Below are 27,820 nucleotides of genomic sequence, written 5' to 3'. Positions count from 1 at the left end.
ACTCCAGGTGTCCCACAGGAAGGGCTTACCCCATGTTATCTACTGTAGGGTGTGGAGGTGGCCTGACCTGCAGTCTCATCATGAGCTCAAGGCTCTGGAGTGCTGTGAGTACCCGTTTGGCTCCAAGCAGAAGGATGTCTGCATCAACCCGTACCACTACAAGAGAGTGGATAGTCCAGGTGAGTGGGGAGGGGTGGGTATATTATAGCATTAGAGTAGAGGTCGACCGATTATGATTTTTCAACGCCAATACCGATACCAATTATTGGAGAACCAAAAAAAGCAAATACCGGTTAATCGGCCAATTTTTATTTATTTATTTGTAATAATGACAATTACAACAATACTGAATGAACACTTATTTTAACTTAATATAATACATAAATAAAAATCAATTTAGCCTCAAATAAATAATGAAACATGTCCAATTTGGTTTAAATAATGCAAAAACAAAGTGTTGGAGAAGTAAAAGTGCAATAGGTGCCATGTAAAAAATCTAACATTTGAGTTCCTTGCTCAGAACATGAGAACTAATGAAAGTTGGTGGTTCTTTTTAACATGAGACTTCAATATTCCAAGGTAAGAGGTTTTAGGTTGTAGTTAATATAGTATTTATAGGACTATTTCTCTATACCATTTGTATTTCATATACCTTTGACTATTGGATGTTCTTTTGGGCACTATAGTATTGCCAGTGTAACAGTATAGCTTCCGTCCCTCTCCTCGCCCCTACCTGGGCTCGAACCAGGAACACATCGACAACAGCCACCCTCGAAGCAGCATTACCCATGCAGAGCAAGGGGAGCAACTACTCCAAGTCGCAGAGCGAGTGACGTTTGAAACGCTATTAGCGCGCACCCCGCTAACTAGCTACCCATTTCACATTGGTTACACCAGCCATTAGGCTGATAGGCTTGAAGTCATAAACAGCGCTGTGCTTGCGAAGAGCTGCTGGCAAAACGCACGAAAGTGCTGTTTGAATGAATGCTTACGAGCCTGCTGGTGCCTACCATCGCTCAGTCAGACTGCTCTATCAAATCATAGACTTAATTATAACATAATAACACACAGAAACATGAGCCTTTGGTCATTTTTATTTATTTATTTTTTATTTCACCTTTATTTAACCAGGTAGGCAAGTTGAGAACAAGTTCTCATTTACAATTTACAATTACATTAATATGGTAGAATCCGGAAACTATAATTTTTAAAACAAAACGTTTATTATTTCCGTGAAATACGGAACCGTTCGGTATTTTATCTTAACGGGTGGCATCCCTAAGTCTAAATATTATTTTTACATTGCACAACCTTCAATGTTATGTCATAATTACGTACATTTCTGGCAAATTAGTTCGCACTGAGCCAGGCGGTCCAAACTGCATATACCCTGACTCTGCGTGCAATGAATGCAAGAGAAGTGACACAATTTCACCTGGTTAATATTGCCTGCTAACCTGGATTTCTTTTAGCTAAATATGCAGGTTTAAAAATATATACTTCTGTGTATTGATTTAAGAAAGGCATTGGTGTTTATGGTTAGGTACAGTCGTCCAACGATTGTGCTTTTATTCGCAAATGCGCTTTTATTAAATCATCCCACAGCGTTGCATGATTATATGCAACGCAGGACACGCTAGATAAACTAGTAATATCATCAACCATAACTAGTGATTATGATTGATTGATTGTTTTTTACAAGATACGTTTAATGCTAGCTAGCAACTTACCTTGGCTTACTGCATTCGCGTAACAGGCAGTCTCCTCATTGAGTGCAACGAGAGGCAGGTGGTTATAGCGTTGGACTTGTTAACTGTAAGTTTGCAAGATTGGATCCCCCGAGCTGACAAGGTGAAAATCTGTCATTCTGCCCCTGAACAAGGCAGTTAACCCACCGTTCCTAGGCCGTCATTGAAAATAAGAATGTATTCTTAACTGACTTGCCTAGTTAAATAAAGGTATACAAAATAAAATAAATAAAATAAAACAAAAATCGGTGCCCAAAAATACCGATTTCCGATTGTCATGTAAACTTGAAATCGGCCCTAATTAATCGGCCATTCCGATTAATCGGTCGACCTCTACATTAGAGGGTTTATGTTGTGCTGAAAAGTTAACGTAAAATTATCAGGATGATATGCTTTTTAATTCAGTTTTGTGTAAATATATCAAAAGTTTCTCCACTAGATCTTTCCAGCCCAATTCCCCATTTACTTCATGTTTGATTTATGACCCCTTTCGAAATGTGTTTTGATAGTTCCTACATTTCCAATGATCCTTCACATCACTCTTGAACATGAAACATTAATACACATAACCCCATAACATACCCACCCCAGCAGCCTGTTCCTCCCCTATCATCAGCCGTATGTTATCTCGTCTCTGCTCGTGGCTTTCCCCTTCCTATGGTTTCTGCAGATGTTCTCTCCTCCCCCCCCCCCCCCCTTTCATATCCTCCCCATGTCAGCCAGGTGTTCTAATCTGTCTGAACTGAGAGTCAGGAGAAACAAAACACCACCACACACTATAGATATGCCTCAGAAAACTCAGTTGTGTGTGCGCTTGTGTGCGTGTACTGTATTTATGCATGTGTGTGCGTGTGCCTATACGCATGCACGTGTGTGTGTACGTGTGTATGTGTGGGTGTATGTGAAACCGAAATATATTTGTTTCCCTAATGGACAGAGGTTATCAAATGTCCTCGTTTGTCTGTCTGCTAAGCAGAAGATGAGGCCCAGCTGACTAGACAGAAACAGCTGTCCACAGGGTGCTACAGGAAGGGGGGCGAGTGTGTGTGTGTGTAGCAGGAAATTCCAGCCGGGGGAGAATGAGGGCTTTGTTTTTGGCATGATCTGTGCGACCGGTCGGGCCGGGGAACACACACACACACACACACCACACACACGTGGTGTTTCTCTGAGGAAGAAGGGGACAGGAAGCAACACACAATGGGAGGGAGGAGCGGATGCCCGCCTCACACACTTGTTTTAACAACTGGGATGTAGCACCTGTCCGTCCACACCTCCCCCATCACACACACACACACACACACACACACACACACACACACACACACACACACACACACACACACACACACACACACACACACACACACACACACACACACACAGAGACACAGACAGAGCTAGTCCCAAAGCAGTAACACCAGGATAGAACAGATAACATGAAACGCCCTGACACTAGTTTTATATAGAACAATAGCCAGGGTTCAGACTCAACCTTGGGATTTGGTTATGCAATAGTATTCAATAGGAGATAAATAATACTTTGAATTTAAAACACAACTTTTGACCAGTAATCTTTCTCATTGTAGCATTTTATTGGGATAGGGGATACCTAGTCAGTTGCACAACTTAATGCATTCAACCGGAATGTGTCTTTTGCATTTAACCCAATCAGAGAGGTGTGGGGGTCTACCTTAATTGACATAATTGGCACCTGGGGAGCAGTTGTTTCTGGGGTTTAACTAACTGCCTTACTCAAGGGCAGAACGGCAGATTTTTCACGTTGCCAGCTTGGAGCTTTGAGCCAGCGACTTTTCAGATTACTAGCCCAATGCTCTTAACTGCTGGGCTACCTGCCTCCATTGACAAAACTCTTAGTTTCAGTATTATTTAATGATATATTAATTACCTATTTGTGGATATTGGTGGAACAGATCTCTAGTGGTTTATATCTGATCTCATACAATCATATTTTTCTCCATGTGATAAATTCTTCATAAATGGACTCACTCACCTCAGAGATGTTTTCTCTGAACAGGATGTCTGGTACAGAGGCCAAATACTGCTGGCTAAACCAACACGCTGCAAGCTGCAATTCCAAAAATGCAGGGGCATCTGCAAATGTGCACAGCGAATAGAGAGAGAGGGAGGAGGGAAAGAGAGAGAGACAGAGAGAAAGAGAGAGGCATTTTATGATGCTGTAATTAAAGAACTCTGTCCATCCTGGCTCTGTGTGTGTGTGTGTGCGAGCGCTAACTGGACTCATGGGGCTTAGGGGCACAAAGAGAGGGCTAACCCCCTACCCTCGCTACCCACAATACCCTTGCTAGCAGGGTCAGCCTTTGCATCATAGCAGGTATTCAACTAAAAAGGTTCTGAACATCTCAATGAAACTAAATGGGGAATAATAATAGGTCTGGTGAGAGTTGTAAAGACTAGAATATTTAATGATTGGAATATTGATTATAGAGCAGAGTGTATTTGGATGTGCCTTTCATTTGAAACGTGACCTGGCCTCACCTATTATGAATGTGTTATATAGTGTCTATCTATGCAATGGTGCAAGAGACCCGGCAGCCATTTTGTGCAGAATCGGGCCATAACTTACCATTCAAAGCAGTATAGAGATACAGAAACTGCTCCTGTAACTAACCTTGGGTTGTGTTCATTAGAGTACACAACAGAAAACATTTAACAGCTGAAAACAAAATTGATTTCTTATTGGGCAAGTCCAGGTTGTCCCTCCATGTTTCTGTCTGTTTTCTTCGGTTTCATGCCAACTGAACATGACCCTGATGTCCTCTCCCCTTCCCCTCTGTCTCAGTGCTGCCCCCGGTGTTGGTCCCGCGGAATAGCGAGTTCAATGCCAAACACAGCATGCTACCACGCTTCCGCAACCCTCTGCACCAGAACGAGCCCCACATGCCCCAGAACGCCACCTTCCCAGAGTCCTTCTCCCAGGCGAACACACAGATGAACTTCCCCCAGACACAGACACACTCCCCTGGGGGGAACAGCTACCCCGGCTCCCCTGGTAGTGGCAGCAGTGCAACCTTCCCCCACTCCCCCACCAGCTCTGACCCAGGCAGCCCATTTCAGATGCCAGGTGAACCGCCAGGTCAGATGCCAGGTACAATTCACTAATAACTTTTATAACGGTTAGTGTGGTAACAATGAATTGAATTATGCCAAAACCCTCTGGGGTATCTACACAGTGTACAAAACATTATGAACATCTTCCTAATATTGAGTTGCAGACCCTTTCCATCAGAACAGCCTCAACTGGTTGGGGCATGGTCTCTACAAGGTGTCAAAAGCATTCCACAGGGATGCTGGCCCATGTTGTCTCCAATGCTTCCCACAGTTGTGTCAAGTTGGCTGGATGTCCTTTGGGTGGTGGGTCATTCTTGATACACACAGGAAACTGTTGAGCTTGAAAAACCAAGCAGCTTTGCAGTTCTTGACACACTCAAACCAGTTCGACCTGGCACCTACTACCATACCCCGTTCAAAGGCACTTCAATATTTTGTCTTGCCCATTCACCCTCTGAATGGCACACATACACAGTCCATGTCTCAATTGTCTCAATTGGCTTAAACATCCCTTCTTTAACATGTCTCCTCCCCTTCATCTACACTGATTGAAGTGGATTTAACAAGTGACATCAATAAGGGATCATAGCTTTCACCTGGATTCACCTGGTCAGTCTGTGTCATGGAAAGAGCAGGTGTTCATAATGTTTTGTACACTCAGTGTATATGTGTGTGCTTGGCAAATGGCTGATCCAATATAAACAATGGAATAGGCTAAGCAGCAATACACTTACTGTAGGTGATGACAGTAAGTAAAGGACGTATGCCAGGAATATTCAGGTAGCTGTACTTTATAGGTCAGCGTTTCCCAAACTCGGTCCTCGGGACTCCAATGAGTGCACGTTTTGGTTTTTGCCCTAACACTACACAGCTGATTCAAATGATCAAAGCCTGTTGGCTAGTGTTAGTAGTAGTGTTAGGGCAGAACCCTAAACGTGCACCCCTTGGGGTCCCGAGGACTTTGGGAAACCCTGGTGTAGGGTAGCAGGTGGACTAAACCAAAGGCTCTAAAACAGATAAAGCTGGTGAGTCAATGTTCTGTATAGAGTGACAGTTGGAACACTTCTTTCTCTCTGGTTTAAACCCCCTCCGACCCCTCTCCCTGCCCTCCTCCAGAGACCCCCCCTCCAGCCTACTTGCCCCCAGAGGAGCGGATGACTCAGGACTGCCCTCAGCCCATGGACACCAACCTGATGGTCCCCGCGTTGCCCCTGGAGATCAGCAACAGGCCAGGTAATCAGCTGTGACATCACCCTCTTAGAGCTGTCAGCGCCCCACCAGCTCGTACTACAGGTGCAAGTGGTTTTCTGGGTACAAGTACACAACCATGACACACTCTGCTTTTTATTTGTCGTGGTGAATCAAACTCAGTTTTAATAAGCTATGTAGTTGTGGTTGTTGGAGTTTGTGGCAGTGTTCATTAAAGTTGTAAATTACATGCATGCTGTAAAGCTAACAAGAAAAACGGATGTAGGTGCTTTATCCCTCTGTTAAAATAAGGGGTGATTCATGTGATGACTTTCAAAATTGCACATCATGATTTGGAAAAGATTAGCTAGAAAACAATTTCCTTCATATATTAATATAATTAATATGATATTAATATATTCATTAAAAGGGAATTTTATATGATCATTAATGCAGGGTAAATGGGGAAATAACATGAATGCGTATCCATGTTCAGAAAAGCAGAGTATCTCGCACCATTTTGAGGCATTAGGTTTTAGATTTTAGTATGATGAACACAAAAGCGTCAGTCTATACCTGCAACCCAGAGGAAAGATCAGAGAGTCTGCCAATTAAATCTGGTCTCAGAGCAGACTTTACGAGGCCTTTAAAAGCTTCTGGCTGACATCATCTCTGCCGGTGGTAATTAACTGAAAGCTCGTTAAGAACTTGGCCTCACTAATTACATCCAACTTTTATATCTGAAACACTTGTTTCAAATTTTTAAAAACCTTGTTGAGAACCCTTGTTTGCTACCACCTACCTCAACTGTGGTTCCATCAATCGTTAGTTGCTGTGGAGATCTGGCATTCCTACACATCACACATCTGAACAGCCAGTCCATACGCAAAAGTCATGTATGCCACCAGTCATGCAGGCTGTTTACATGGCAAAAGATAATGTGTCAAAGGGGTTTGATTTTTGAAGTTGAAGCAATTTTGTAGTGTCTACAGTACACAGTCTGTGGATACTTTCAGCAGCCAAGGTATTGGGCAGAATTGTACAAACTGTTTTACGCTCGCTAAAACCAGTATTGCAATCTCCTCACCAATCTCCCTATATAATTGTTACACATCCAGTCACTGTAGTATCCCCACCCACACAGATGGATATTGCAATGGGTGTGGAGAAATACTCCCTGGAAGTGGTGATTGGGGAATTTTCTGTCCTTCCCCAAGCTGCATCCTATGTAGTGTTCTAGAGGTCCGGGCCGTTTCCATTGTGGGCCGGGCCGATGGATCTAGGAAAAGCATAGACCAAATACACCTGATGGCCGCTACTCTCAGCAGAGGAAGTTAGGGAGGAGTATGCCGCTTGGATAAACTCTCCCTCCGTCCCTTAGAGAGAGGGCAGGCATAAAGCTCACCCAAGATACCGGGCAGAGAGAGACGGCACCAGGCGGGCACCGGCTTGGTCTATTGACTGACTGCTTGACTCAATAAATACTGATCCCAGACCAGACTAGACTGCCCGCAGTCAGTGGACAGTATTTGATCAAGACTGGCCCTGTCCAGACTGACCACAGTCAGTCTACTGGGGTTGGATGGATTTGTCAGCATTGATTTTCTGTTTCTGTTGTATGCAAACATGACCTATAGCTCTCTATGTGAACTCAGACTTAAACGTCACATACCACACATTTCATACACCTTTCCCACATTTTGTCATCAACATACAAATCAGGAGATGAAATATGAACATCTGCTATATCAGACTGCAGCTCAAAGTCAGACTAGACAGACAGACTTTAACAGAACAGAAGGCTTGATGCTCATGAGCCACTCCAGTCAATCTACACGTGCGTGCATGTGTGCTTAAATGTCTCACTGTGTGTGTGTGTCAGATCACACACACATCTCACCCTTTCTGTGTGTGTTTGACATCCTGTGCAGATGTTCAGCCGGTGGCCTATGAGGACGACAAACACTGGTGCTTCATAGTGTACGACAAGCTGAACAACCTCCCTCTCATCCCTGTCTCCTCTCCTCCCGTTCTCCTCCCGTTCTCCTAGATGTTCAGCCGGTGGCCTACGAGGAACCTAAACACTGGTGCTCTATAGTGTACTACGAGTTGAACAACCGGGTGGGCGAGGCATTCCAGGCCAACTCTACCAGCGTCCTGGTCGACGGCTTCACCGACCCGTCCAACAACCGCAACCGTTTCTGCCTGGGCCTCCTCTCCAACGTCAACCGCAACTCAACCATAGAGAACACCCGGCGACACATTGGCAAAGGTAAAAATGGCCATGGATGGGAACACTCTTATTATCCCAAATATAAGGCCATGGACACACTGTCCACAGGACTGGTTCAATTGTTAGTGTCAGTGTTTATTTTTTAATTTGATTTATTTCACCTTTATTTAACCAGGTAGGCTAGTTGAGAACAAGTTCTCATTTACAACTGCGAACTGGCCAAGATAATGGCAAATTGCCAAAGGCAAGAATATTCTATTCCATTCTAATCTAGTGTACTCTACTCTACTCCATTCTAGTCCCATGTAACCCTCTCTTCCCCTCTCCCCAGGAGTCCACCTGTACTATGTGGGTGGTGAAGTGTATGCTGAATGTCTGAGTGACAGCAGCATCTTCGTCCAGAGTCGGAACTGTAACTACCACCATGGCTTCCACCCCACCACCGTCTGTAAGATCCCCAGCGGCTGCAGCCTCAAGATCTTTAACAACCAGGAGTTTGCTGAGCTGCTGGCCCAGTCCGTCAACCACGGGTTTGAGGCTGTCTACGAGCTGACCAAGATGTGCACCATCCGCATGAGCTTCGTCAAGGTAACCGTCATAGACATACATCCCATAATATAGAGAATATAATGTTAAATGGTTCAGAATGAATAATGGGGTCATGAGATGAAGACGAGGAAATTCAAAGAATAAAGGAAATGCGATTGAGAAAGAGCCATGATGATAATACCTGTCCCTAAAGAGAATATCTCTCTTCCTCTTGCTCTCCCAGGGCTGGGGTGCAGAGTACCACCGCCAGGACGTGACCAGCACCCCCTGCTGGATTGAGATCCACCTGCACGGTCCTCTGCAGTGGCTGGACAAGGTGCTAACCCAGATGGGCTCCCCCCACAACCCCATCTCCTCCGTGTCCTAGACTAAACTTTCCCCAGGCCCCAGGGCTGTCCAAACCCAGCATTTAGGTTCCAGTGGGATGGGTGGGTTTCAGGGTGGGGGACAATTCTAATTGAAATCAGTCAATTCAGGAAGTAAACTGGAATTTTAAGAGAATCTAAATAAAAATAGGAAATTCAGTTTATTTACTGTATTGACTGAATTTAAATGGAATTGACCCCAACCCTGGTGGGTTTGTACTTGAGGGATTATGTCTGAAATTGGGCACATTGCAGACTGGGATGTGTGTGTGGGGGGTGGTGAGATAGAAGCATCTGGAAGATACTTGATCTTTGTGACCAACTGTAATAATTATCAATCAGACTCAAATCATTATAAACGAATCATCAATTCAGCATTACGCAAAGTATCCTCCTCATATGGGGCCCATATTCAGAAAGAGTCTGAACGAGGATCAGATTGGCCTTTTAGATCAGAATGAATACATTTAAATGGACTGGGGGGACCTGAACATAAATCAGCACTCTAATACGTGAATATGGGTCCCTGATCTTGTTCTGGCAGTTTTCCCTCTTTTCCCTTCCCCTGTTTTTTGGGTTATCATTGGAAACCCATACAGCCAGTTTCATGTGTTGCTACAACGATAATAAATGTGTACAGAATTGGAAGGATTGGAAGACAACCAATATGGATGAAAAAATTGATATGAACATATTTAGAACGTAGGAAGATACTGAGGTCAGTAAATACAAATGTCTCCCCCAGAACCCTTTTTAAAGGTTTTGGCAAATAAAAAGAGTTGAAGAAAAAGACCCCTACATAAAATCCCTTTAGATTATTTACAAACCCTGTCATGAGGAGAAATCAGGAGAGGGCATCAGTGGGAGCGGGGTGGGAGAGTGAGGTGGGCATTGTGGGATTGTGCTCACAGGACATAAGATTTAAAAAATTGTATATAAATAAATATTTCTCTTCTTGTGTTACACCCGTGTTACAACTGAATTAAACGATTTTAATCGTGTTTTAGGCATACTCAACATTAGAGCAAAGTGCTGTGCAGTCGGTTTTGCAAACGCGTAGCAAATCACCGTTTGGCTTGTTTAGGTAGTGACTGAAGAATGACACTAAACAGATACAGAGACGGGCACAAGCGTATATGATAGTTCAGTTTGACCCTAGCTGTGCATGGTACAGCAAAAAAAAGAAAATAATCAATTGTAGAGTCACATAGAGCCCCATAGTGGAGGTGTCATAATACCCATAAAACCTAGTGGTCAAACAGGGAAATGGTTCCAATAATTTTTCCCATAGGGGATTTCAGAAACACTTCAAATAAGGACTGTGTTTTGTGTAGGCTTACCCTGGCGTGACGTTTTTGATAACCATGTAAATTTATCTTGGACAAGGTCACTTTTATCAGTATATTACGCTATTTACTCTTAGATTTACAAATCCCTTCAAGCTCCTGCACGTCATCGCTAGCTGATACCTTTGCTAACAGGTATTGTCAATTTAGAACTTGCACAAGACAGTTTACAGAATTGTTAATTTAAAGAAATATTACCAATTTATTCATTACTGCATTTAGCTAATATTAGATAGTTAATCCAGAGATTCTTACCTTTGCCTCCATTCGGCAGGCTCGTCCAGATCATCACGGCATTTGTAGTTCTTTATGATAGCCACATTAGCAGCTAATTAGCGTTTCATTTTTGGAGGCGAATATATTACTAAAAGTCACCTTGTCCTAGAGAGATTTACACGGTTATCAAAATGTCACGCCAGGGTAAGCCTTCATGAAATACAGCCCTCATTTGAAATGTTTCTAAAATCCCTTATGGGAAAATGAATGGTGGAAAAACGATTGGAACCATTTCTCTGTTTGACCGCTAGGGTTTATGGATATTATGACACGTGTGGTAATCTATTGGGGATATATCTCTTCTGTTACATTCTCTAAAGGCATCAACTCAGCAAAACTTACAAAAAGACAGTTAATAAAACAATGGCATCCTTCAGAACTTGTTGACCGAAAAATAAATATTAGTTTCACTGGTGAGTAAGTTACTGATGGCCCTAATACATGATTTGATCATTTTATAAAAATGCAGACTGTTTTTATCTTTCAATTATTTTAGGCTTAGAAAACCCCATCCGCTATTACAAGTTGTATTGATTTTTGTATTGTTTTGAATATGTTTTCTTGATGTTTCTTGTTATCTGCACTTTCACAGATTGTTGCCTCTTCTCTTAGTTTTTTTGTTTAGTTTTTTCTTTGCGCTGTTTTTGCTGAGTAGTACTCCCAGAAAGCAGTTTTATTCCATGAATATCAAGTCTCTACTGGAAGAATCAATAAATAAAGTTGTTTCATTACCTGTGTCCTTATATTGTTTTCATTTTTTAAGAATAAAAGAACGTTAATGTCAATGTCCAAACTAAAGTTAATGTCCACGCATGTCAACATGTGTAATGTTGGTATCATAAGCTACATAAGTTTCAAGTTGACGCTCAAGAAAGTTCAGTATAAATATTGCATAAGGGCCCATTTAAGCTTGATCTGAAATGTGATCGGAGGCGCGGTATGGGTGGTGTGGCGCAATCGCGGAGCCTCTAGAGGCACGCAGAGGCCAAATTGAACTCTACCCCATCGCTGTGCTCCTCTCAAATTTTGTAACAAATGCGGATGGCTCTGTATAGCTCCGCATTGACATGATTTGTTAATGGTAGGTGGGGGCGAGAGGTTCTGTATAAACACAAACTCACTCCCTTGAAAACTTCCTTCACAACTGCTCTGCGCTGCTTGGTGAAGCCCAAGAATGCCCTGACTTCTGCAGAGGCTGTATCACCATAAATGCTGCATGGCCAATGCAGACGTCCTAATGGCCATGTAGCTAGCGCCTTTAAGCAAACAGAAGAATACACCATGATGATATTTAGCCTCAAATAACCTACATCACAAAATCATTCATATTTAGTCAAGAATGCATATCTTGTAAGTATGAATCTTTGAAGGGTGAGTTCTCATATTTTCTTCAGCAGGGACAGGGAAGGCCTCAGTCTATATCAGAGGAGGCTGTTGGGAGGAGCTGTTTGATGTGTTTGATTCGGTTCCATTTCATTCCAGCCAGTATAATTTGAGCCTGTCCTATAGCTCCTCCCATCAGCCTCCACTATATCTGGTCACACCCCTGCCTATTCAGGGGCAGAACGACAGATTTGTACCTTGTCAGCTCAGGGGTTTGAACTTGCAACTTGAAGAATCAACAACAAGTGGGACACAATCATGAAGTGGAACGACATTTATTGGATATTTCAAACTTTTTTAACAAATCAAAAACTGAAAAATCGGGCGTGCAAAATTATTCCGCCCCCTTAAGTTAATACTTTGTAGCGCCACCTTTTGCTGCGATTACAGCTGTAAGTCGCTTGAGGTATGTCTCTATCAGTTTTGCACATCGAGAGACTGAAATTTTGTTCCCATTCCTCCTTGCAAAACAGCTCGAGCTCAGTGAGGTTGGATGGAGAGCATTTGTGAACAGCAGTTTTCAGTTCTTGCCACAGATTCTCGATTGGATTCAGGTCTGGACTTTGACTTGGCCATTCTAACACCTGGATATGTTTATTTTTGAACCATTCCATTGTAGATTTTGCTTTATGTTTTGGATCATTGTCTTGTTGGAAGACAAATCTCCGTCCCAGTCTCAGGTCTTTTGCAGACTCCATCAGGTTTTCTTCCAGAATGGTCCTGTATTTGGCTCCATCCATCTTCCCATCAATTTTAACCATCTTCCCTGTCCCTGCTGAAGAAAAGCAGGCCCAAACCATGATGCTGCCACCACCATGTTTGACAGTGGGGATGGTGTGTTCAGCTGTGTTGCTTTTACGCCAAACATAACGTTTTGCATTGTTGCCAAAAAGTTCAATTTTGGTTTCATCTGACCAGAGCACCTTCTTCCACATGTTTGGTGTGTCTCCCAGGTGGCTTGTGGCAAACTTTAAACGACACATTTATGGATATCTTTAAGAAATGGCTTTCTTCTTGCCACTCTTCCATAAAGGCCAGATTTGTGCAATATACGACTGATTGTTGTCCTATGGACAGAGTCTCCCACCTCAGCTGTAGATCTCTGCAGTTCATCCAGAGTGATCATGGGCCTCTTGGCTGCATCTCTGATCAGTCTTATCCTTGTATGAGCTGAAAGTTTAGAGGGACGGCCAGGTCTTGGTAGATTTGCAGTGGTCTGATACTCCTTCCATTTCAATATTATCGCTTGCACAGTGCTCCTTGGGATGTTTAAAGCTTGGGAAATCTTTTTGTATCCAAATCCGGCTTTAAACTTCTTCACAACAGTATCTCGGACCTGCCTGGTGTGTTCCTTGTTCTTCATGATGCTCTCTGCGCTTTTGACGGACCTCTGAGACTATCACAGTGCAGGTGCATTTATACGGAGACTTGATTACACACAGGTGGATTGTATTTATCATCATTAGTACTTTAGGTCAACATTGGATCATTCAGAGATCCTCACTGAACTTCTGGAGAGAGTTTGCTGCACTGAAAGTAAAGGGGCTGAATAATTTTGCACGCCCAATTTTTCAGTTTTTGATTTGTTAAAAAAGTTTGAAATATCCAATAAATGTCGTTCCACTTCATGATTGTGTCCCACTTGTTGTTGATTCTTCACAAAAAAATACAGTTTTATATCTTTATGTTTGAAGCCTGAAATGTGGCAAAAGGTCGCAAAGTTCAAGGGGGTCGAATACTTTCGCAAGGCACTGTAGTTATTGCCTTAACTCCCTTTTCTTACCTCATTTGCACTCAATGTATATAGACTTTTTGTTTTCTTTTTTCTACTGTATTATTGACTGTATGTTTTGTTTATTCCATGTGTAACTCTGTGTTGTTGTATGTGTCAAACTGCTATGCTTTATCTTGGCCAGGTCACAGTTGCAAATGAGAACTTGTTCTCAACTAGCCTACCTGGTTAAATAAAGGTTAAATATATATTTTTAAAAAATAATAATAATTGGACCGACCAATCCCGCACATTGGCTAACCGGGCTATCTGCATTATGTCCCGCCACCCACCACCCGCCAACCCCTCTTTTACGCTACTGTTACTCTCTGTTCATCATATATGCATAGTCACTTTAACCATATCTACATGTACATACTACCTCAATCAGCCTGACTAGCCGGTGTCTGTATTTAGCCTCGCTACTTTATAGCCTCGCTACTGTATACAGCCTATCTTTTTACTGTTGTTTTATTTCTTTACTTACCTATTGTTCCCTTAACACCATTTTTGCACTATTGGTTAGAGCCTGTAAGTAAGCATTTCACTGTAAAGTCTACTACACCTGTTGTATTCGGCGCAGGTGACAAATAAACTTAGATTTGTTTTGATTTTAATACGTGTTCCTGTGTGAAATAGGACATGAACTGTATAAGCACCCACACAAATATTACAACTCAAGACACTAACATGAAATTTGTATGGCCACAATGGCTGAAAATGGAAAAATCTTGCAAAATACAAGCAACATTGTGCAAGAGTTATCCATCCCTTGATAAATGCCTTCTAAAATGATTCCCTTGAATTTCAATTTGAGTGAATTGTGAAGACAAGAGCTCAACCACGACTAACTGCTACCACCGCGTGGCCTTGAGTAGTACTACTTTTCTAGAAAGGGGCGGTGAGCAACGTCACAGGGAGTAGGAAGTGAACGAAGCAACAACAAAAAACAATACCCACTGGGTTTCACTAAATAGCACAGCCACGAAGTAAAAAGCTTTATGAAAATAATTATGTGCTTTTTGGCTTTCTTTAAGGTTATTTCTTGGCATAAGGTTAGCAGTGTGGTTAAGGTTAGGGTTAATGTTAGGTTTAATATCACATTTTAAGAAGATCAATTGTAGAAATGGGCGGAGTTTATTACTTTGTGACTGTGGTAGCTAGTGACGACCAAACATTGGTCAACGTGTGGTTGCTTTTGAGAATCAAATGACAGAATTATCCTTATTTTCTTTACTACAAAAATGAATACACACTTATGAAAATGTTTAGAGCAATAGTAGAGGACAACAGCAAAGACGAACGAAGCAGATGTATGTACAAATAGCTAGCTATCAAGGTGAGTTCTCCATTGTATGTACACGTTTTGTAATTGTTCAGCTATATGACTACTTGTCAGTCAGTTACCGGTGTATGTACTGTAGGCATGCATATATCCATTCGTTTCTACTGTCAGAATTTGTTCCTGAATGCCACAACCTCAAACAGTCTAAATAGCCCAAAGTGAGTGTCATAGAGTAATCAGCATCAGTTTTGTTTTGGTTCTGTCTTGTTGAATGAACTGAAATGTGTCACAAACCTCTATTGAATGCCTGTTGTCTAACGTTACATCATTATCAGACTCTCTCCCCTAGAGAAGGGACCAGTGCCAGGCAATCATGGGACCCCCAGTACTCTTTCCGCTTCTCCACCGCTTGTCCTCCCCCTTACGAACTGTCACCCCAACATGGGGCCGATGGCTCCTCCGCCAGCTACCCCCACCATCCTGCACTCGTACCCCTTGTACCACCTCATTCCCTGGGCTTAACTCCCAACACATCCGCGGTATGTGTGTGGAATCCACCCTCAGCCACATTAAGGAGCTGAGTCCACCAGAGCAGAGGCTGTTGAATAAGCTGTATGAAGGACTGATCTCAGGTCAGCGGGCCAGTCTGGCTGAGTCCATTACCCTGGTGGAGACCCAGCATCCTAGAAAGAAAGAGCTGGCTCAGGTCCTGCTGCAGAGAGTACTGGCCCACAGGAAGGAGCAGGAGAAACAGAACGGAGGGAAACCCCTGGCCTTCAGAGTGGGTTAGTATGTGGATTGTTACGTTCAACATTGTTGTGTCTATGCCCAGTACATAGAATGCACGCAGACCCAATAATATGTGAACATTTGATCTAGTGGCTTGCAGTCCTTAGAGTTGGACCGCTTGAGTTGGTGGCTGCAATGTGGGCTTTTTATTGAAGATGTTTGTACTCATACTCTTGATGTAGCTAAGTCTAAAATACCAAATGGGGAAGAGTGTGGGCTTGGTGTACGTGCATGTTTGTTCTCTGTAGGTCTGTCTGGCCCACCCGGAGCTGGGAAGTCCACCTTCATTGAGGTGGTGGGGAAGATGCTCACAGGACAAGGACATAAAGTCTCTGTTCTGGCTGTCGACCCCTCATCATGCACTACAGGAGGTATGTTTCCACATCATTCTACATATTCATCGCTGTGTTTGTGCGTGGTATTTCATCAGTGTTGTGGGGTATATGTATTGGTTTAAATGGGTCTGTTAGAATGCCTCGTCATGCCAGACAGACTCTTGCACCGTAATATGTGGGATTTTGTGAACATTGACAACCATTCCTCCTTGTTCAATGTTGTTAAACATAATTTCCTCACCACAGGAGGTTGGTGGCACCTTAATTGGGGAGGACAGGCTCGTGGTAATGGCTGGAGCGGAGTCAGTGGAATGGTATCAAACACATTAAACACATGGTTTTCAGGTGTTTGATGCCGTTCCATTTTCTCTGTTCTGGACATTTATTATGAGCCGTTCTCCCCTCAGCAGCCTCCTGTGTTCCTGACATATATCTTCTTCAAGCTAGGCAAAGGATTATTATTAAATATTGATACCTATACTGATATACTACCACTTTTATACTTTATGTTGGTGTTACGCATAAATCCTCCCCCTCTCCCCAGGGTCTCTGATGGGTGACAAGACTCGTATGACTGAGCTCTCCAGAGACATGAGTGCTTTCATCAGACCCTCCCCCACCTCTGGAACACTGGGAGGAGTCACCCGGACCACCAATGAGGCCATAGTACTGTGTGAGGGGGGTGGCTACGACATCGTTCTGGTAGAAACTGTAGGTGAGGAACTCAATGGTTGAGTCGACTGTTTTTAAAAGCCTCAGAAGGGACACATCTTCACCTGGGATAGGCCACCTGCACAGTTTTTATTGAACCAGATTTAATCTCATTGTGATTCATGCTTTGCATCTTCCACATTACGTGGTTTCTAAAGTCTAAATGGCATAAAGGATACAATTATGAAATGACATATCATAGCTCATAGTTTATTAATAAAAATCCTAAGGTAGATAGCGTTTCATAAATACTTAGTTTCATTGTGTGTTGTGTCCTCAGGCGTAGGCCAGTCAGAGTTTGCTGTGGCTGACATGGTGGACATGTTTGTGTTGCTGATCCCACCAGCAGGGGGCGATGAACTACAGGTCAGACAGGCTGCACCTCCATCACACTCCCCTGTTACAATGCCATTAAAGAACCAGTGAAAATCTTGTGAAATTTACAGACATTTTTGATCATTTAAATTAATAATATATCCATTGATTCTTGATGAAAATAAATGTCTCATGAGTTTAGTTCAACTGTCTTTATAGCACACTGCTCAAAAAAATTAAGGGAACACTAAAATAACACATCCTAGATCTGAATGAATGAAATATTCTTATTAAATACTTTTTTTTTACATAGTTGAATGTGCTGACAACAAAATCACACAAAAATTATCAATGGAAATCAAATTTATCAACCCATGGAGGTCTGGATTTGGAGTCACACTCAAAATTAAAGTGGAAAACCACACTATAGGCTGATCCAAGTCAAAATTAGGCTCAGTAGTGTGTGTGGCCTCCACGTGCCTGTATGACCTCCCTACAACGCCTGGGCATGCTCCTGATGAGGTGGCAGATGGTCTCCTGAGGGATCTCCTCCCAGACTTGGACTAAAGCATCCGCCAACTCCTGGACAGTCTGTGGTGCAACGTGGCGTTGGTGGATGGAGCGAGACATGATGTCCCAGATGTGCTCAATTGGATTCAGGTCTGGGGAATGGGCGGGCCAGTCCATAGCATCAATGCCTTCCTCTTGCAGGAACTGCTGACACACTCCAGCCACATGAGGTCTAGCATTGTCTTGCATTAGGAGGAACCCAGGGCCAACCGCACCAGCATATGGTCTCACAAGGGGTCTGAGGATCTCATCTCAGTACCTAATGGCAGTCAGGCTACCTCTGGCGAGCACATGGAGGGCTGTGCGGCCCACCAAAAAAATGCCACACCATGACTGACCCACCGCCAAACCGGTCATGCTGGAGGATGTTGCAGGCAGCAGAACGTCCTCCACAGCATCTCCAGACTCTGTCACGTCTGTCATGTGCTCAGTGTGAACCTGCTTTCGTCTGTGAAGAGCACAGGGCGCCAGTGGCGAATTTGCCAATCTTGGTGTTCTCTGGCAAATGCCAAACGTCCTGCACGGTGTTGGGCTGTAAGCACAACCCCCACCTGTGGACGTCGGGCCCTTATACCACCCTCATGGAGTCTGTTTCTGACCATTTGAGCAGACACATGCACATTTGTGGCCTGCTGGAGGTCATTTTGCAGGGCTCTGGCAGTGCTCCTCCTGCTCCTCCTTGCACAAAGGCGGAGGTAGCGGTCCTACTGCTGGGTTGTTGCCCTCCTACAGCCTCCTCTACGTCTCCTGATGTACTGGCCTGTCTCCTGGTAGCGCCTCCATGCTCTGGACACTACGCTGACAGACACAGCAAACCTTCTTGCCACAGCTCGCATTGATGTTCCGTCCTGGATGAGCTGCACTACCTGAGCCACTTGTGTGGGTTGTAGACTCCGTCTCATGCTACCACTAGAGTGAAAGCACCGCCAGCATTCAAAAGTGACGAAAACATCAGCCAGGAAGCATAGGAACTGAGAAGTGGTCTGTGGTTACCACCTGCAGAACCACTCCTTTATTGGGGGTGTCTTGCTAATTGCCTATCATTTCCACCTGTTGTCTATTCCATTTGCACAACAGCATGTGAAATTTATTGTCAATCAGTGTTGCTTCCTAAGTGGACAGTTTGATTTCACAGAAGTGTGATTTACTTGGAGTTACATTGTGTTGTTTAAGTGTTCCCTTTATTTTTTTGAGCAGTGTACATATCTGATTCCTCATGCCTTTCATATTTGCAAAAGAAACAAAATGGTTTCTTTCCACCCTGTTGTCTTCACTTATTCTGTCTCAGGATGCACTTAAGTATTCAAACAGGATCACAGGCTGTCGCACTGTCCATCAATCAGCTTAGACGTATAGACAAGATTTACATCCAATTTCCCCTCTGGAGATCAATAAAGTTGATTCAAAGCACATAGTGTTGGTCACATACACGTATTTAGCAGACGTTATTTCTATCAAAGTGTGGACACACCTACTCATTACATTTTTAAATGTTTGTTCTTTATTTATTATTATTTTCTACATTGTAGACATCAAAACAAATGAAATAACACATGGAATCATGTAGTAACCAACAAAGTGTCAAACAAATCTAAATATTTTTGATTCTTCAAAGTAGCCACCCTTTGCCTTGATGACAGCTTTGCACACTTGGCATTCTCTCAACGAGCTTCACCTGGAATGCTTTTCTAACCGTCTTGAAGGAGTTCCCACATATGCTGAGCACTTGTTGGCTGCTTTTCCTTCACTCTGCGGTCCATCTCATCCCAAACCATCTCAATTGGGTTGAAGTCAGGTGATTGTGGAGGCCAGGTCATCTGATGCAGCACTCCATCACTCTACTTCTTGGTCAAATAGCCCTTCACAGATAGGTGTGTTTGGGTCATTGTCCTGTTGCACAAACCAGGTGGGATGGCGTATCGCTGCAGAATGCTGTGGTAGCCATGCTGGTTAAGTGTACCTTGAATTCTAAATAAATTACTCAGTGTCACCAGCAAAGCATCATCACACCACCTCCTCCATGCTTCACGGTGGGAACTATACATGCGGAAATCATCCCTTCACCTGCTCTGCGTCTCACAAAGACATGGTGGTTGGAACCATAAATCTCAAATTTGAATTCATCAGACCAAAGACAGATTTCCACCGGTCTATTGTTCATTGCTCGTGTTACTGTCTTTTAAGCAAGTCTCTTCTTCTTATTGGTGTCCTTTAGTGGTTTCTTTGCAGCAATTCGACCATGAAGTTGATGTTGAGATGTGTCTGTTACTTGAACTCTGTGAAGCATTTATTTGGGCTGCAATTTATGAACTTATCCTCTGCAGCAGAGGTAACTCTGGGTCTTCCTTTCCTGTGGCGGTCCTCATGAGAGCCAGTTTCATCATAACGCTTGATGGTTTTTGCGACTGAACTTGAAGAAACTATCATAGTTCTTGAAATTTTCCAGATTGACTGACCTTCATGTCTTCAAGTAATGGTGGACTGTTGTTTCTCTTTGCTTATTTGAGCTGTTCTTGCCATAATATGGACTTAGCCCTATTTGGGTAAGACCAACTTCTGTATACCACCCACAACACAACACAACTGATTGGCTCAAACGCATTAAGAAGGAAAGAAATTCCACAAATTAACTTTTAACAAGGCACACCTGTTAATTGAAATGCATTCCAGGTGACTACCTCATGAAGCTGGTTGAGAGAATTCCAAGAGTGTGCAAAGCTGTCATCAAAGCAAAGGGTGCCTACTTTGAAGAATCTCATATACACTACCGTTCAAAAGTTTGTAAAGCTTAGCTTAGAAATGTCCTTGTTTTTGAAAGAAAAGCATTTTTTTCTCTATTAAAATAACATCAAATTGATCCTAAATACAGTGTAGACATTGTTAATGTTGTAAATGACTATTGTAGCTGAAAACGGCTGATTTTTATTGTAATATCTACATAGGCGTACAGAGGCCCATTATCAGCAACCATCACTCCTGTGTTTCAATGGCACGTTGTGTTAGCTAATCCAAGTTTATCATTTTAAAAGGCTAATTGATCATTAGAAAATAATTTTGCAATTATGTTAGTACAGCTGAAAACTGTTGTTCGGATTAAAGTTGTATTAAAACTCACCTTATTTAGACTAGTTTAGTATCTGGAGCATCAGCATTTGTGGGTTCGATTACAGGCTCAAAATGGCCAGAAACAACTTTCATCTGAAACTCGTCAGTCTATTCTTGTTCTGACAAATGAAGGCTATTCCATGTGAGAAATTGCCAAGAAACTGAAGATCTCGTACAAAACTGTGTACTACTCCCTTCACAGAACAGCGCAAACTGGCTGAGAAACAGACGCCTCACAAGTCCTCAACTGGCAGCTTAATTAAATAGTATCCGCAAAACACCGGTCTCAACATCAACAGTGAAGAGGCGACTCTGGGATGCTGGCCTTCTAGGCAGAGCTCCTCTGTCCAGTGTCTGTGTTCTTTTACCCATCTTAATCTTTTCTTTTTATTGGCCAGTCTGAGATATGGCTTTTTCTTTGCAGCTCTGCCTAGAAGGCCAGCATCCTGGAGTCGCCTTTTCACTGTTGATGTTGAGACTGGTGTTTTTCGGGTACTATTTAATGAAGCTGCTAGTTGAGGACTTGTGAGGCGTATGAAATGGGTAAAACGGTATGTAAACATTATTAAAGTGACCAGTGTTCCATGACTATGTACATAGGGCAAGCAGCCTCTAAGGTGCGGGGTTGAGTAACCGGGTGGTAGCCATCTAGGGACATTTTGTAAAGTTCAGGGCACAGTACTGAATCTGTGTGTGTTCTCCATTGCCAGGGCATTAAGCGAGGCATCATAGAGAAGGCAGACCTGGTGGTCGTCACTAAAGCAGACGGAGACCTGTTAGTTCCAGCCAGGAGAATCCAGGCAGAGTATACCAGCGTTCTGAAACTGCTCAGGAAGAAATCAAAGTCCTGGAACCCTAAGGTGGGTTGTATTGGGTTGAATGTTTTTTGTCTGAGTGGTAGTGCGAAGGGGTTAAACTTAGTGGGGCAAAAAAGTATTTAGTTGGCCACCAATTGTGCAAGTTCTCCCACTTAAAAAGATGAGAGAGGCCTGTAATTTTCATCATAGTTACACTTCAACTATGACAGACAAAATGAGAGAGAAAAATCCAGAAAATCACATTGTAGGATTTTTTATTAATTTATTTGCAAATTATGGTGGAAAATAAGCTTTTGGTCACCTACAAACAAGCAAGATTTCTGTCTCTCACAGACCTGTAACTTCTTCTTTAAGAGGCTCCTCTGTCCTCCACTCATTACCTGTATTAATGGCACCTGTTTGAACTTGTTATCAGTATAAAAGACACCTGTCCACAACCTCAAACAGTCACACTCCAAACTCCACTATGGGCAAGACCAAAGAGCTGTCAAAGGACACCATAAACAAAATTGTAGACCTGCACCAGGCTGGGAAGACTGAATCTGCAATAGGTAAGCAGCTTGGTTTGAAGAAATCAACTGTGGGAGCAATTATTAGGAAATGGAAGACATACAAGACCACTGATAATCTCCCTCGACCTGGGGCTCCACGCAAGATCTCACCCCGTGGGGTCAAAATGATAACAAGAACGGTGAGCAAAAATACCAGAACCACACGGGGGGACCTAGTGAATGACCTGCAGAGAGCTGGGACCAAAGAAACAAAGCCTACCATCAGTAACACACTACGCCACCAGGGACTCAAATCCTGCAGTGCCAGAGGTGTCCCCCTGCTTAAGCCAGTACATGTCCAGGCCCGTCTGAAGTTTGCTAGAGAGCATTTGGATGATCCAGAAGAAGATTGGGAGAATGTCATATGGTCAGATGAAACCAAGATAGACCTTTTGGTAAAAACTCAACTCGTTGTGTTTGGAGGACAAAGAATTCTGAGTTGCATCCAAAGAACTCCATACCTACTGTGAAGCATGGGGGTGGAAACATCATGCTTTGGGGCTGTTTTTCTGCAAAAGGGACCAGGACGACTGATCCGTGTAAAGGAAAGAATGAATGGGGCCATGTATCGTAAGATTTTGAGTGAAAACCTCCTTCCATCAGCAAGGGCATTGAAGATGAAACGTGGCTGGGTCTTTCAGCATGACAATGATCCCAAACACACCGCCTGGGCAACGAAGGAGTGGCTTCGTAAGAAGCATTTCAAGGTCCTGGAGTGGCCTAGCCAGTCTCCAGATCTCAACCCCATAGAAAATCTTTGGAGAGAGTTGAAAGTCTGTGTTGCCCAGCAACAGCCCCAAAACATCACTGCTCTAGAGGAGATCTGCATGGAGGAATGGGTCAAAATACCAGCAACAGTGTGTGAAGACTTACAGAAAATGTTTGACCTCTGTCATTGCCAACAAAGGGTATATAACAAAGTATTGAGATAAACTTTTGTTATTGACCAAATACTTATTTTCCACCATAATTTGCAAATAAATTCATTAAACATCCTACAATGTGATTTTCTGGATTTTTTTTCTCATTTTGTCTGTCATAGTTGAAGTGTACCTATGATGAAAATTAGGCCTCTCTCATCTTTTTAAGTGGGAGAACTTGCAGAATTGGTGGCTGACTAAATACTTTTTTGCCCCACTGTATATGGAAAAGTGCTTCATATAGCTGCTCAGGAAGAAGTCCAAGACCTGGAACGTGGTTAGTGTTGTGTGGGTTTGTGCTCATACCTTCATGTGCACAGAATTAAGAAATACAAACAGATAATGAGAAATAAATGCATACCTACAAAAAATAGGCATATTGCCTCAAACTCCAGGTAACTGGGGGTTGGAACCTGATGTTCTTCTTCATATCCTCTATTGGAGAGCTGTGTTACATTTCCTCTGAAAATCATTTTTTGCCACCCTCAACTCTCCATACGCACACATCACCAGAACCGACAGGCCGTGCCACTGTACAGCGAGGTCAGCTGACCCGGGGGAGAGGGATTAATGTGATGTCATCATCAGGGCACTCTAGTCTGTCGCAGTGTTCCCGGGGTGGGGAGGGGGTGCTCTCTGCATGTCTCCCGCCCTGGGCCGAGCGTTGTGGCGTTGTCTCTTTGTCTCAGACCGACTGCGTGCGGCCCAATGCAGCATCTGCCCACCTGGCAACCTGCCAAAGTCCCCTACCGCCACCCACCCACCCTTCTCCCTCCATCCCCCTCTTCCTCTTCCTCCCCACTCTGAATAGAGAGCTGCTGTGTCATGTATTTTCCTGATTAGCAGCCCACCCACTCAGATGAAAGACTCCCAGACCTGTCTCGCTCTCTGGTTCTCTGTCTCTCTCGCTTCTTTTTCCAATTTTCTGTCTCTCCCTCTCTCCCTTTCTCTCTCTCTCCCTTTCTCTCTCTCTCCCTTTCTCTCTCTCTGTTTTTCTGTCTCTATTTCTCTCCACCTCTCTCTCTCTCTTCATCTCCATCTATCTCATCTCTCTCTGTTTTGCTCCATTTGTCTCTCTCGCTCTCTGGCCCTGTTCCTCTTTCCACTAGTACCAGAGGCAGCAACACTGACTTCAGGACAGGAGATATCCACCACAGTGATTTTAATGGGTCTCCACATGATTCCTCCTCTGCCATATCTCAATATTAGGTTCAGGGGAGGGTACTTTGGAAGGCCCCCTTCTAGCAGATGAATCATTTTGACTGTAGCTTTGTAAGACATTTCTACAGTATTTCCCCATGTCAGAAACACATTTCTATTGGCACACTTGAATTGTAAATAGACCAATTTAGGAATGACTAGATAGAATACAGCTTGATAGAGTATTGCACCATTGAGATATGACTTCACACAGTTCCCTTTTTGTAGTGCCCTCACTCTCATTCAAGCACTGGTCAATACTGAGTTGTTTAGCCCTTAAATCACTGGTGTTGTCTGGACAGGCCTGAGGTGAATATGGGAATACAGAGACCCCACTGGGTGTGTGATATCTGTGGTGTGTCACTGTGCCTGCATGGGCATATGGGGGGATTGATTACCAACTGCATGGGGGTCCACACATGTGTGTTCACATACAGTACCAGTAAAAAGTTTGGACACACCTACTCATTCCAGTGTTTTCCTTATTTGTACTATTTTCTACATTGTAGAATAATAGTGAAGACATCAAAACTATGAAATAACACATATGGAATCATGTAGTAACCAAAAAAGTGTTAAACAAATCAAAATATATTTGAGATTTGAGATTCTTCAAAGTAGCCACCCTTTGCCTTGATGACAGCTTTGCAAACGCTTGGCATTCTCTCAACCAGCTTCATGAGGTAGTCATCTGTTTCAATTAACAGGTGTGCCTTGTTAAAAGTTAATTTGTGGAATTTCTTACCTTCTTAATGTGTTTGAGCCCATCAGTTGTGTTGTGACAAGGTAGGGGGGGTATACAGAAGATATCCCTATTTGGTAAAGACCAAGTCCATATTATGGCAAGAACAGCTCAGATAAAGAGAAATGACAATCCATCATTACTTCAGGACATGAAGGTCAGTCAATCCGGAAAATGTCTAGAACTTTAAAAAAAAAACATCAAGCGCTATGATGAAACTGGCTCTTATGAGGACCACAGGAATGGAAGACCCAGAGTTACCTCTGCTGCAGAGGATTAGTTCATTAGAGTTACCAGCCTCAGAAATTGCAGCCCAAATAAATGCTTCAGAGTTCAGGTAACAGATACATCTCAACATCAACTGTTCAGAGGAGACTGTGTGAATCAGGTCGAATTGCTGCAAGAAACCACTACTAAAGGACACCAATAATAAGAAGAGACTTGCTTGGTCCAAGAAACCCGAGCAATGGACATTAGACCAGTGGAAATCTGTCCTTTGAGATGTTTGGTTCCAACCGTTGTTTCTTTGTGAGACGTAGACTAGTTGAATGGATGATCTCCACATGTGTGGTTCCCACCGTGAAGCATGGAGGAGGAGGTGTGATGGTGTGGGGGTGCTTTGCTGGTGACACTGTGATTTATTTAGAATTCAAGGTACACTTAACCAGCATGGCTACCACAGCATTCTGCAGCGATATGCCATCCCATCTGGTTTGCGCTTAGTGGGACTATCATTTGTTTTTCAACAGGACAATGACCCAACACACGTCCAGGCTGTGTAAGAGCTTTTTGATCAAGAAGGAGAGTGATGGAGTGCTGAATCAGATGACCTGGCCTCCACAATCACCTGACCTCAACCCAATTGAGATGGTTTGGGTTGAGTTGGACCGCAGAGTGAAGGATAAGCATCCAACAAGTGCTCAGCATATGTGGGAACCACTTCAAGACTGTTGGAAAAGCGTTCCAGGTGAAGCTCGTTGAGAGAATGCCAAGAGTACAAAGCTGTCATCAACACAAAGGGTGGCTACTTAGAAGAATCTAAAATATATTTAGATTTTTTTAAAAATTGGTCACTACATGATTCCATATGTGTTATTTCATAGTTTTGATGTCTTCACTATTATTCTACAATGTAGAAAATAGTCAAAATAATGAAAAACCCTTGAATGAGTAGGTGTGTCCAGACGTTTGACTAGTACCATATGTGAGAGTATATGTATGTCTGTATGCACTGTGTGTGTGTGTGTGTGGGGGGGGGGGGGGGGGGGGGGGGCTTGTATTACTATCCTTGTGGGTACTGAAAATCCCCAAAGTCCATATAATGTGTGTGTGTGTGTGGTTCTCCCCCCCACCAGGTAGTGCGTGTGTCATCCCAGACAGGCGAGGGTGTAGCAGAGCTGTGGGGTAAGATGGAGGCCTTCCGCTCAGCCACCCTGTCCAGCGGGGACTTCCAGGACAGACGTAGGGCCCAGCACAAGGTGTGGATGTGGAGCCTGATCCAGGAGAATGTCCTGAGGCACTTCCAGGAACACCCTGCCGTCAGGGGGGAGCTACCCCAGCTAGAGGACAGGGTCACCAGGGGAGCTATATCACCGGGCCTGGCGGCTGATCTGTTACTGAAGGCCTTCACCTCTTCTTCATCATCCTCCTCCTCACAGTGACCTAGCTGAAGTGGAGATCTAATACCAACAGAATTATCCATATACTGTAATATTGATTACACTTCTCGCCTTGTCTCTCAGGTCACTGCTCTTTAAGGACTGTTGATTGTTGATGAGAGAAGGGAAGGAATTCTAGGTCTTGGTCCCCCTCCCAATCCCACACACAACACACTGCCTTCAAATTGAAACACTGACCTACTTCCTCATATAAGACTTGACATTGCCGTTTATTGGTTTATACTTGAAGAGTATCAATGGATGCAGTTTTATAGATTTTATCATAATCAATGAGTTGAATAAATTATTAAATTAATTATATAGTGGTGGGCGTTTTCTGTTGCTGAAATGTTTGTGTGGGGACGTAGCTGCTGAACCAGGGCTAGGAAGCTTTGTGTGGGGACGTAGCTGCTGAACCAGGGCTAGGAAGCTTTGTGTGGGGAGATTGGAAACCCAAATTGGTCTACACGGACAAGTTCTGGCCTGGTTTAGATCTTATCTGTCGGAAAGATATCAGTTTGTCTCTGTGAATGGTTTGTCCTCTGACAAATCAACTGTACATTTCGGTGTTCCTCAAGGTTCCGTTTTAGGACCACTTGTTTTCACTATATATTTTACCTCTTGGGGATGTCATTCGAAAACATAATGTTAACTTTCACTGCTATGCGGATGACACACAGCTGTACATTTCAATGAAACATGGTGAAGCCCCAAAATTGCTAGAAGCCTGTGTTTCAGACATAAGGAAGTGGATGGCTGCAAACTTTCTACTTTTAAACTCTGACAAAACAGAGATGCTTGTTCTAGGTCCCAAGAAACAAAGAGATCTTCTGTTGAATCTGACAATTAATCTTAATGGTTGTACAGTC

The 27,820-nt window shown here is 43.3% G+C and overlaps 2 protein-coding genes across 8 annotated transcripts in view; both read left to right on the top strand.

The window, feature by feature from the left end:
- Window positions 1-11,534, top strand: part of LOC110534530 (mothers against decapentaplegic homolog 1) — a 25,601-nt gene extending 14,067 nt beyond the window's left edge. For 3 of the 5 annotated variants that reach the window (XM_021619416.2, XM_021619417.2, XM_036933651.1), the window contains 6 exons: window positions 1-179; window positions 4,573-4,878; window positions 5,958-6,074; window positions 8,080-8,301; window positions 8,594-8,850; window positions 9,035-11,534. The exon at window positions 1-179 is cut by the window's left edge and continues 437 nt beyond it. In XM_021619416.2, the coding sequence (XP_021475091.1) occupies window positions 1-179; window positions 4,573-4,878; window positions 5,958-6,074; window positions 8,080-8,301; window positions 8,594-8,850; window positions 9,035-9,178 (1,225 nt within the window). In that variant the 3' untranslated portion in view covers window positions 9,179-11,534. The remainder of the gene's footprint in view (window positions 180-4,572; window positions 4,879-5,957; window positions 6,075-8,079; window positions 8,302-8,593; window positions 8,851-9,034) is intronic. The other 2 variants (XM_021619419.2, XM_021619420.2) reach the window with 2 other exon arrangements.
- Window positions 11,535-14,913: 3,379 nt separating this feature from the next.
- On the top strand, window positions 14,914-27,270 carry LOC110534531 (methylmalonic aciduria type A homolog, mitochondrial). 3 transcript variants are annotated; one of them, XR_005034207.1, is made up of 8 exons: window positions 14,919-15,291; window positions 15,573-16,022; window positions 16,275-16,397; window positions 16,906-17,076; window positions 17,353-17,438; window positions 21,773-21,922; window positions 26,649-27,051; window positions 27,082-27,270. XR_005034207.1 is itself a non-coding variant. In XM_021619421.2 (7 exons), exons 2-7 carry the CDS (start codon window positions 15,611-15,613, stop codon window positions 26,952-26,954), a joined length of 1,248 nt encoding a protein of 415 aa, XP_021475096.2. In that variant the 5' UTR covers window positions 14,919-15,291; window positions 15,573-15,610; the 3' UTR covers window positions 26,955-27,270. The 3 variants fall into 3 exon arrangements, 2 of the variants coding, with proteins under 2 accessions (XP_036789544.1, XP_021475096.2); XM_021619421.2 differs by having other exon boundaries at window positions 26,649-27,270; XM_036933649.1 differs by lacking the exon at window positions 21,773-21,922 and having other exon boundaries at window positions 14,914-15,291; window positions 26,649-27,270.
- Window positions 27,271-27,820: the final 550 nt, after the last annotated feature.

Source organism: Oncorhynchus mykiss, chromosome 10 (genome assembly GCF_013265735.2).
Source record: "Oncorhynchus mykiss isolate Arlee chromosome 10, USDA_OmykA_1.1, whole genome shotgun sequence".
NCBI classification, from domain to species: Eukaryota; Metazoa; Chordata; class Actinopteri; order Salmoniformes; family Salmonidae; genus Oncorhynchus; species Oncorhynchus mykiss.
Note: the sequence above shows the minus strand (reverse complement) of the source record. Positions and strands in the feature narration are given on the sequence as shown.

Bases quoted from the DNA above. Each gene is read 5' to 3' on its own strand.
- LOC110534531 (XM_021619421.2), top strand. From the start codon at position 15,611: ATGGGACCCCCAGTACTCTTTCCGCTTCTCCACCGCTTGTCCTCCCCC. The intron at 16,023-16,274 runs GTTAGTATGTGG...TGTTCTCTGTAG, and splicing joins ACCCCTGGCCTTCAGAGTGG to GTCTGTCTGGCCCACCCGGA. The intron at 17,077-17,352 runs GTGAGGAACTCA...TTGTGTCCTCAG, and splicing joins CGTTCTGGTAGAAACTGTAG to GCGTAGGCCAGTCAGAGTTT.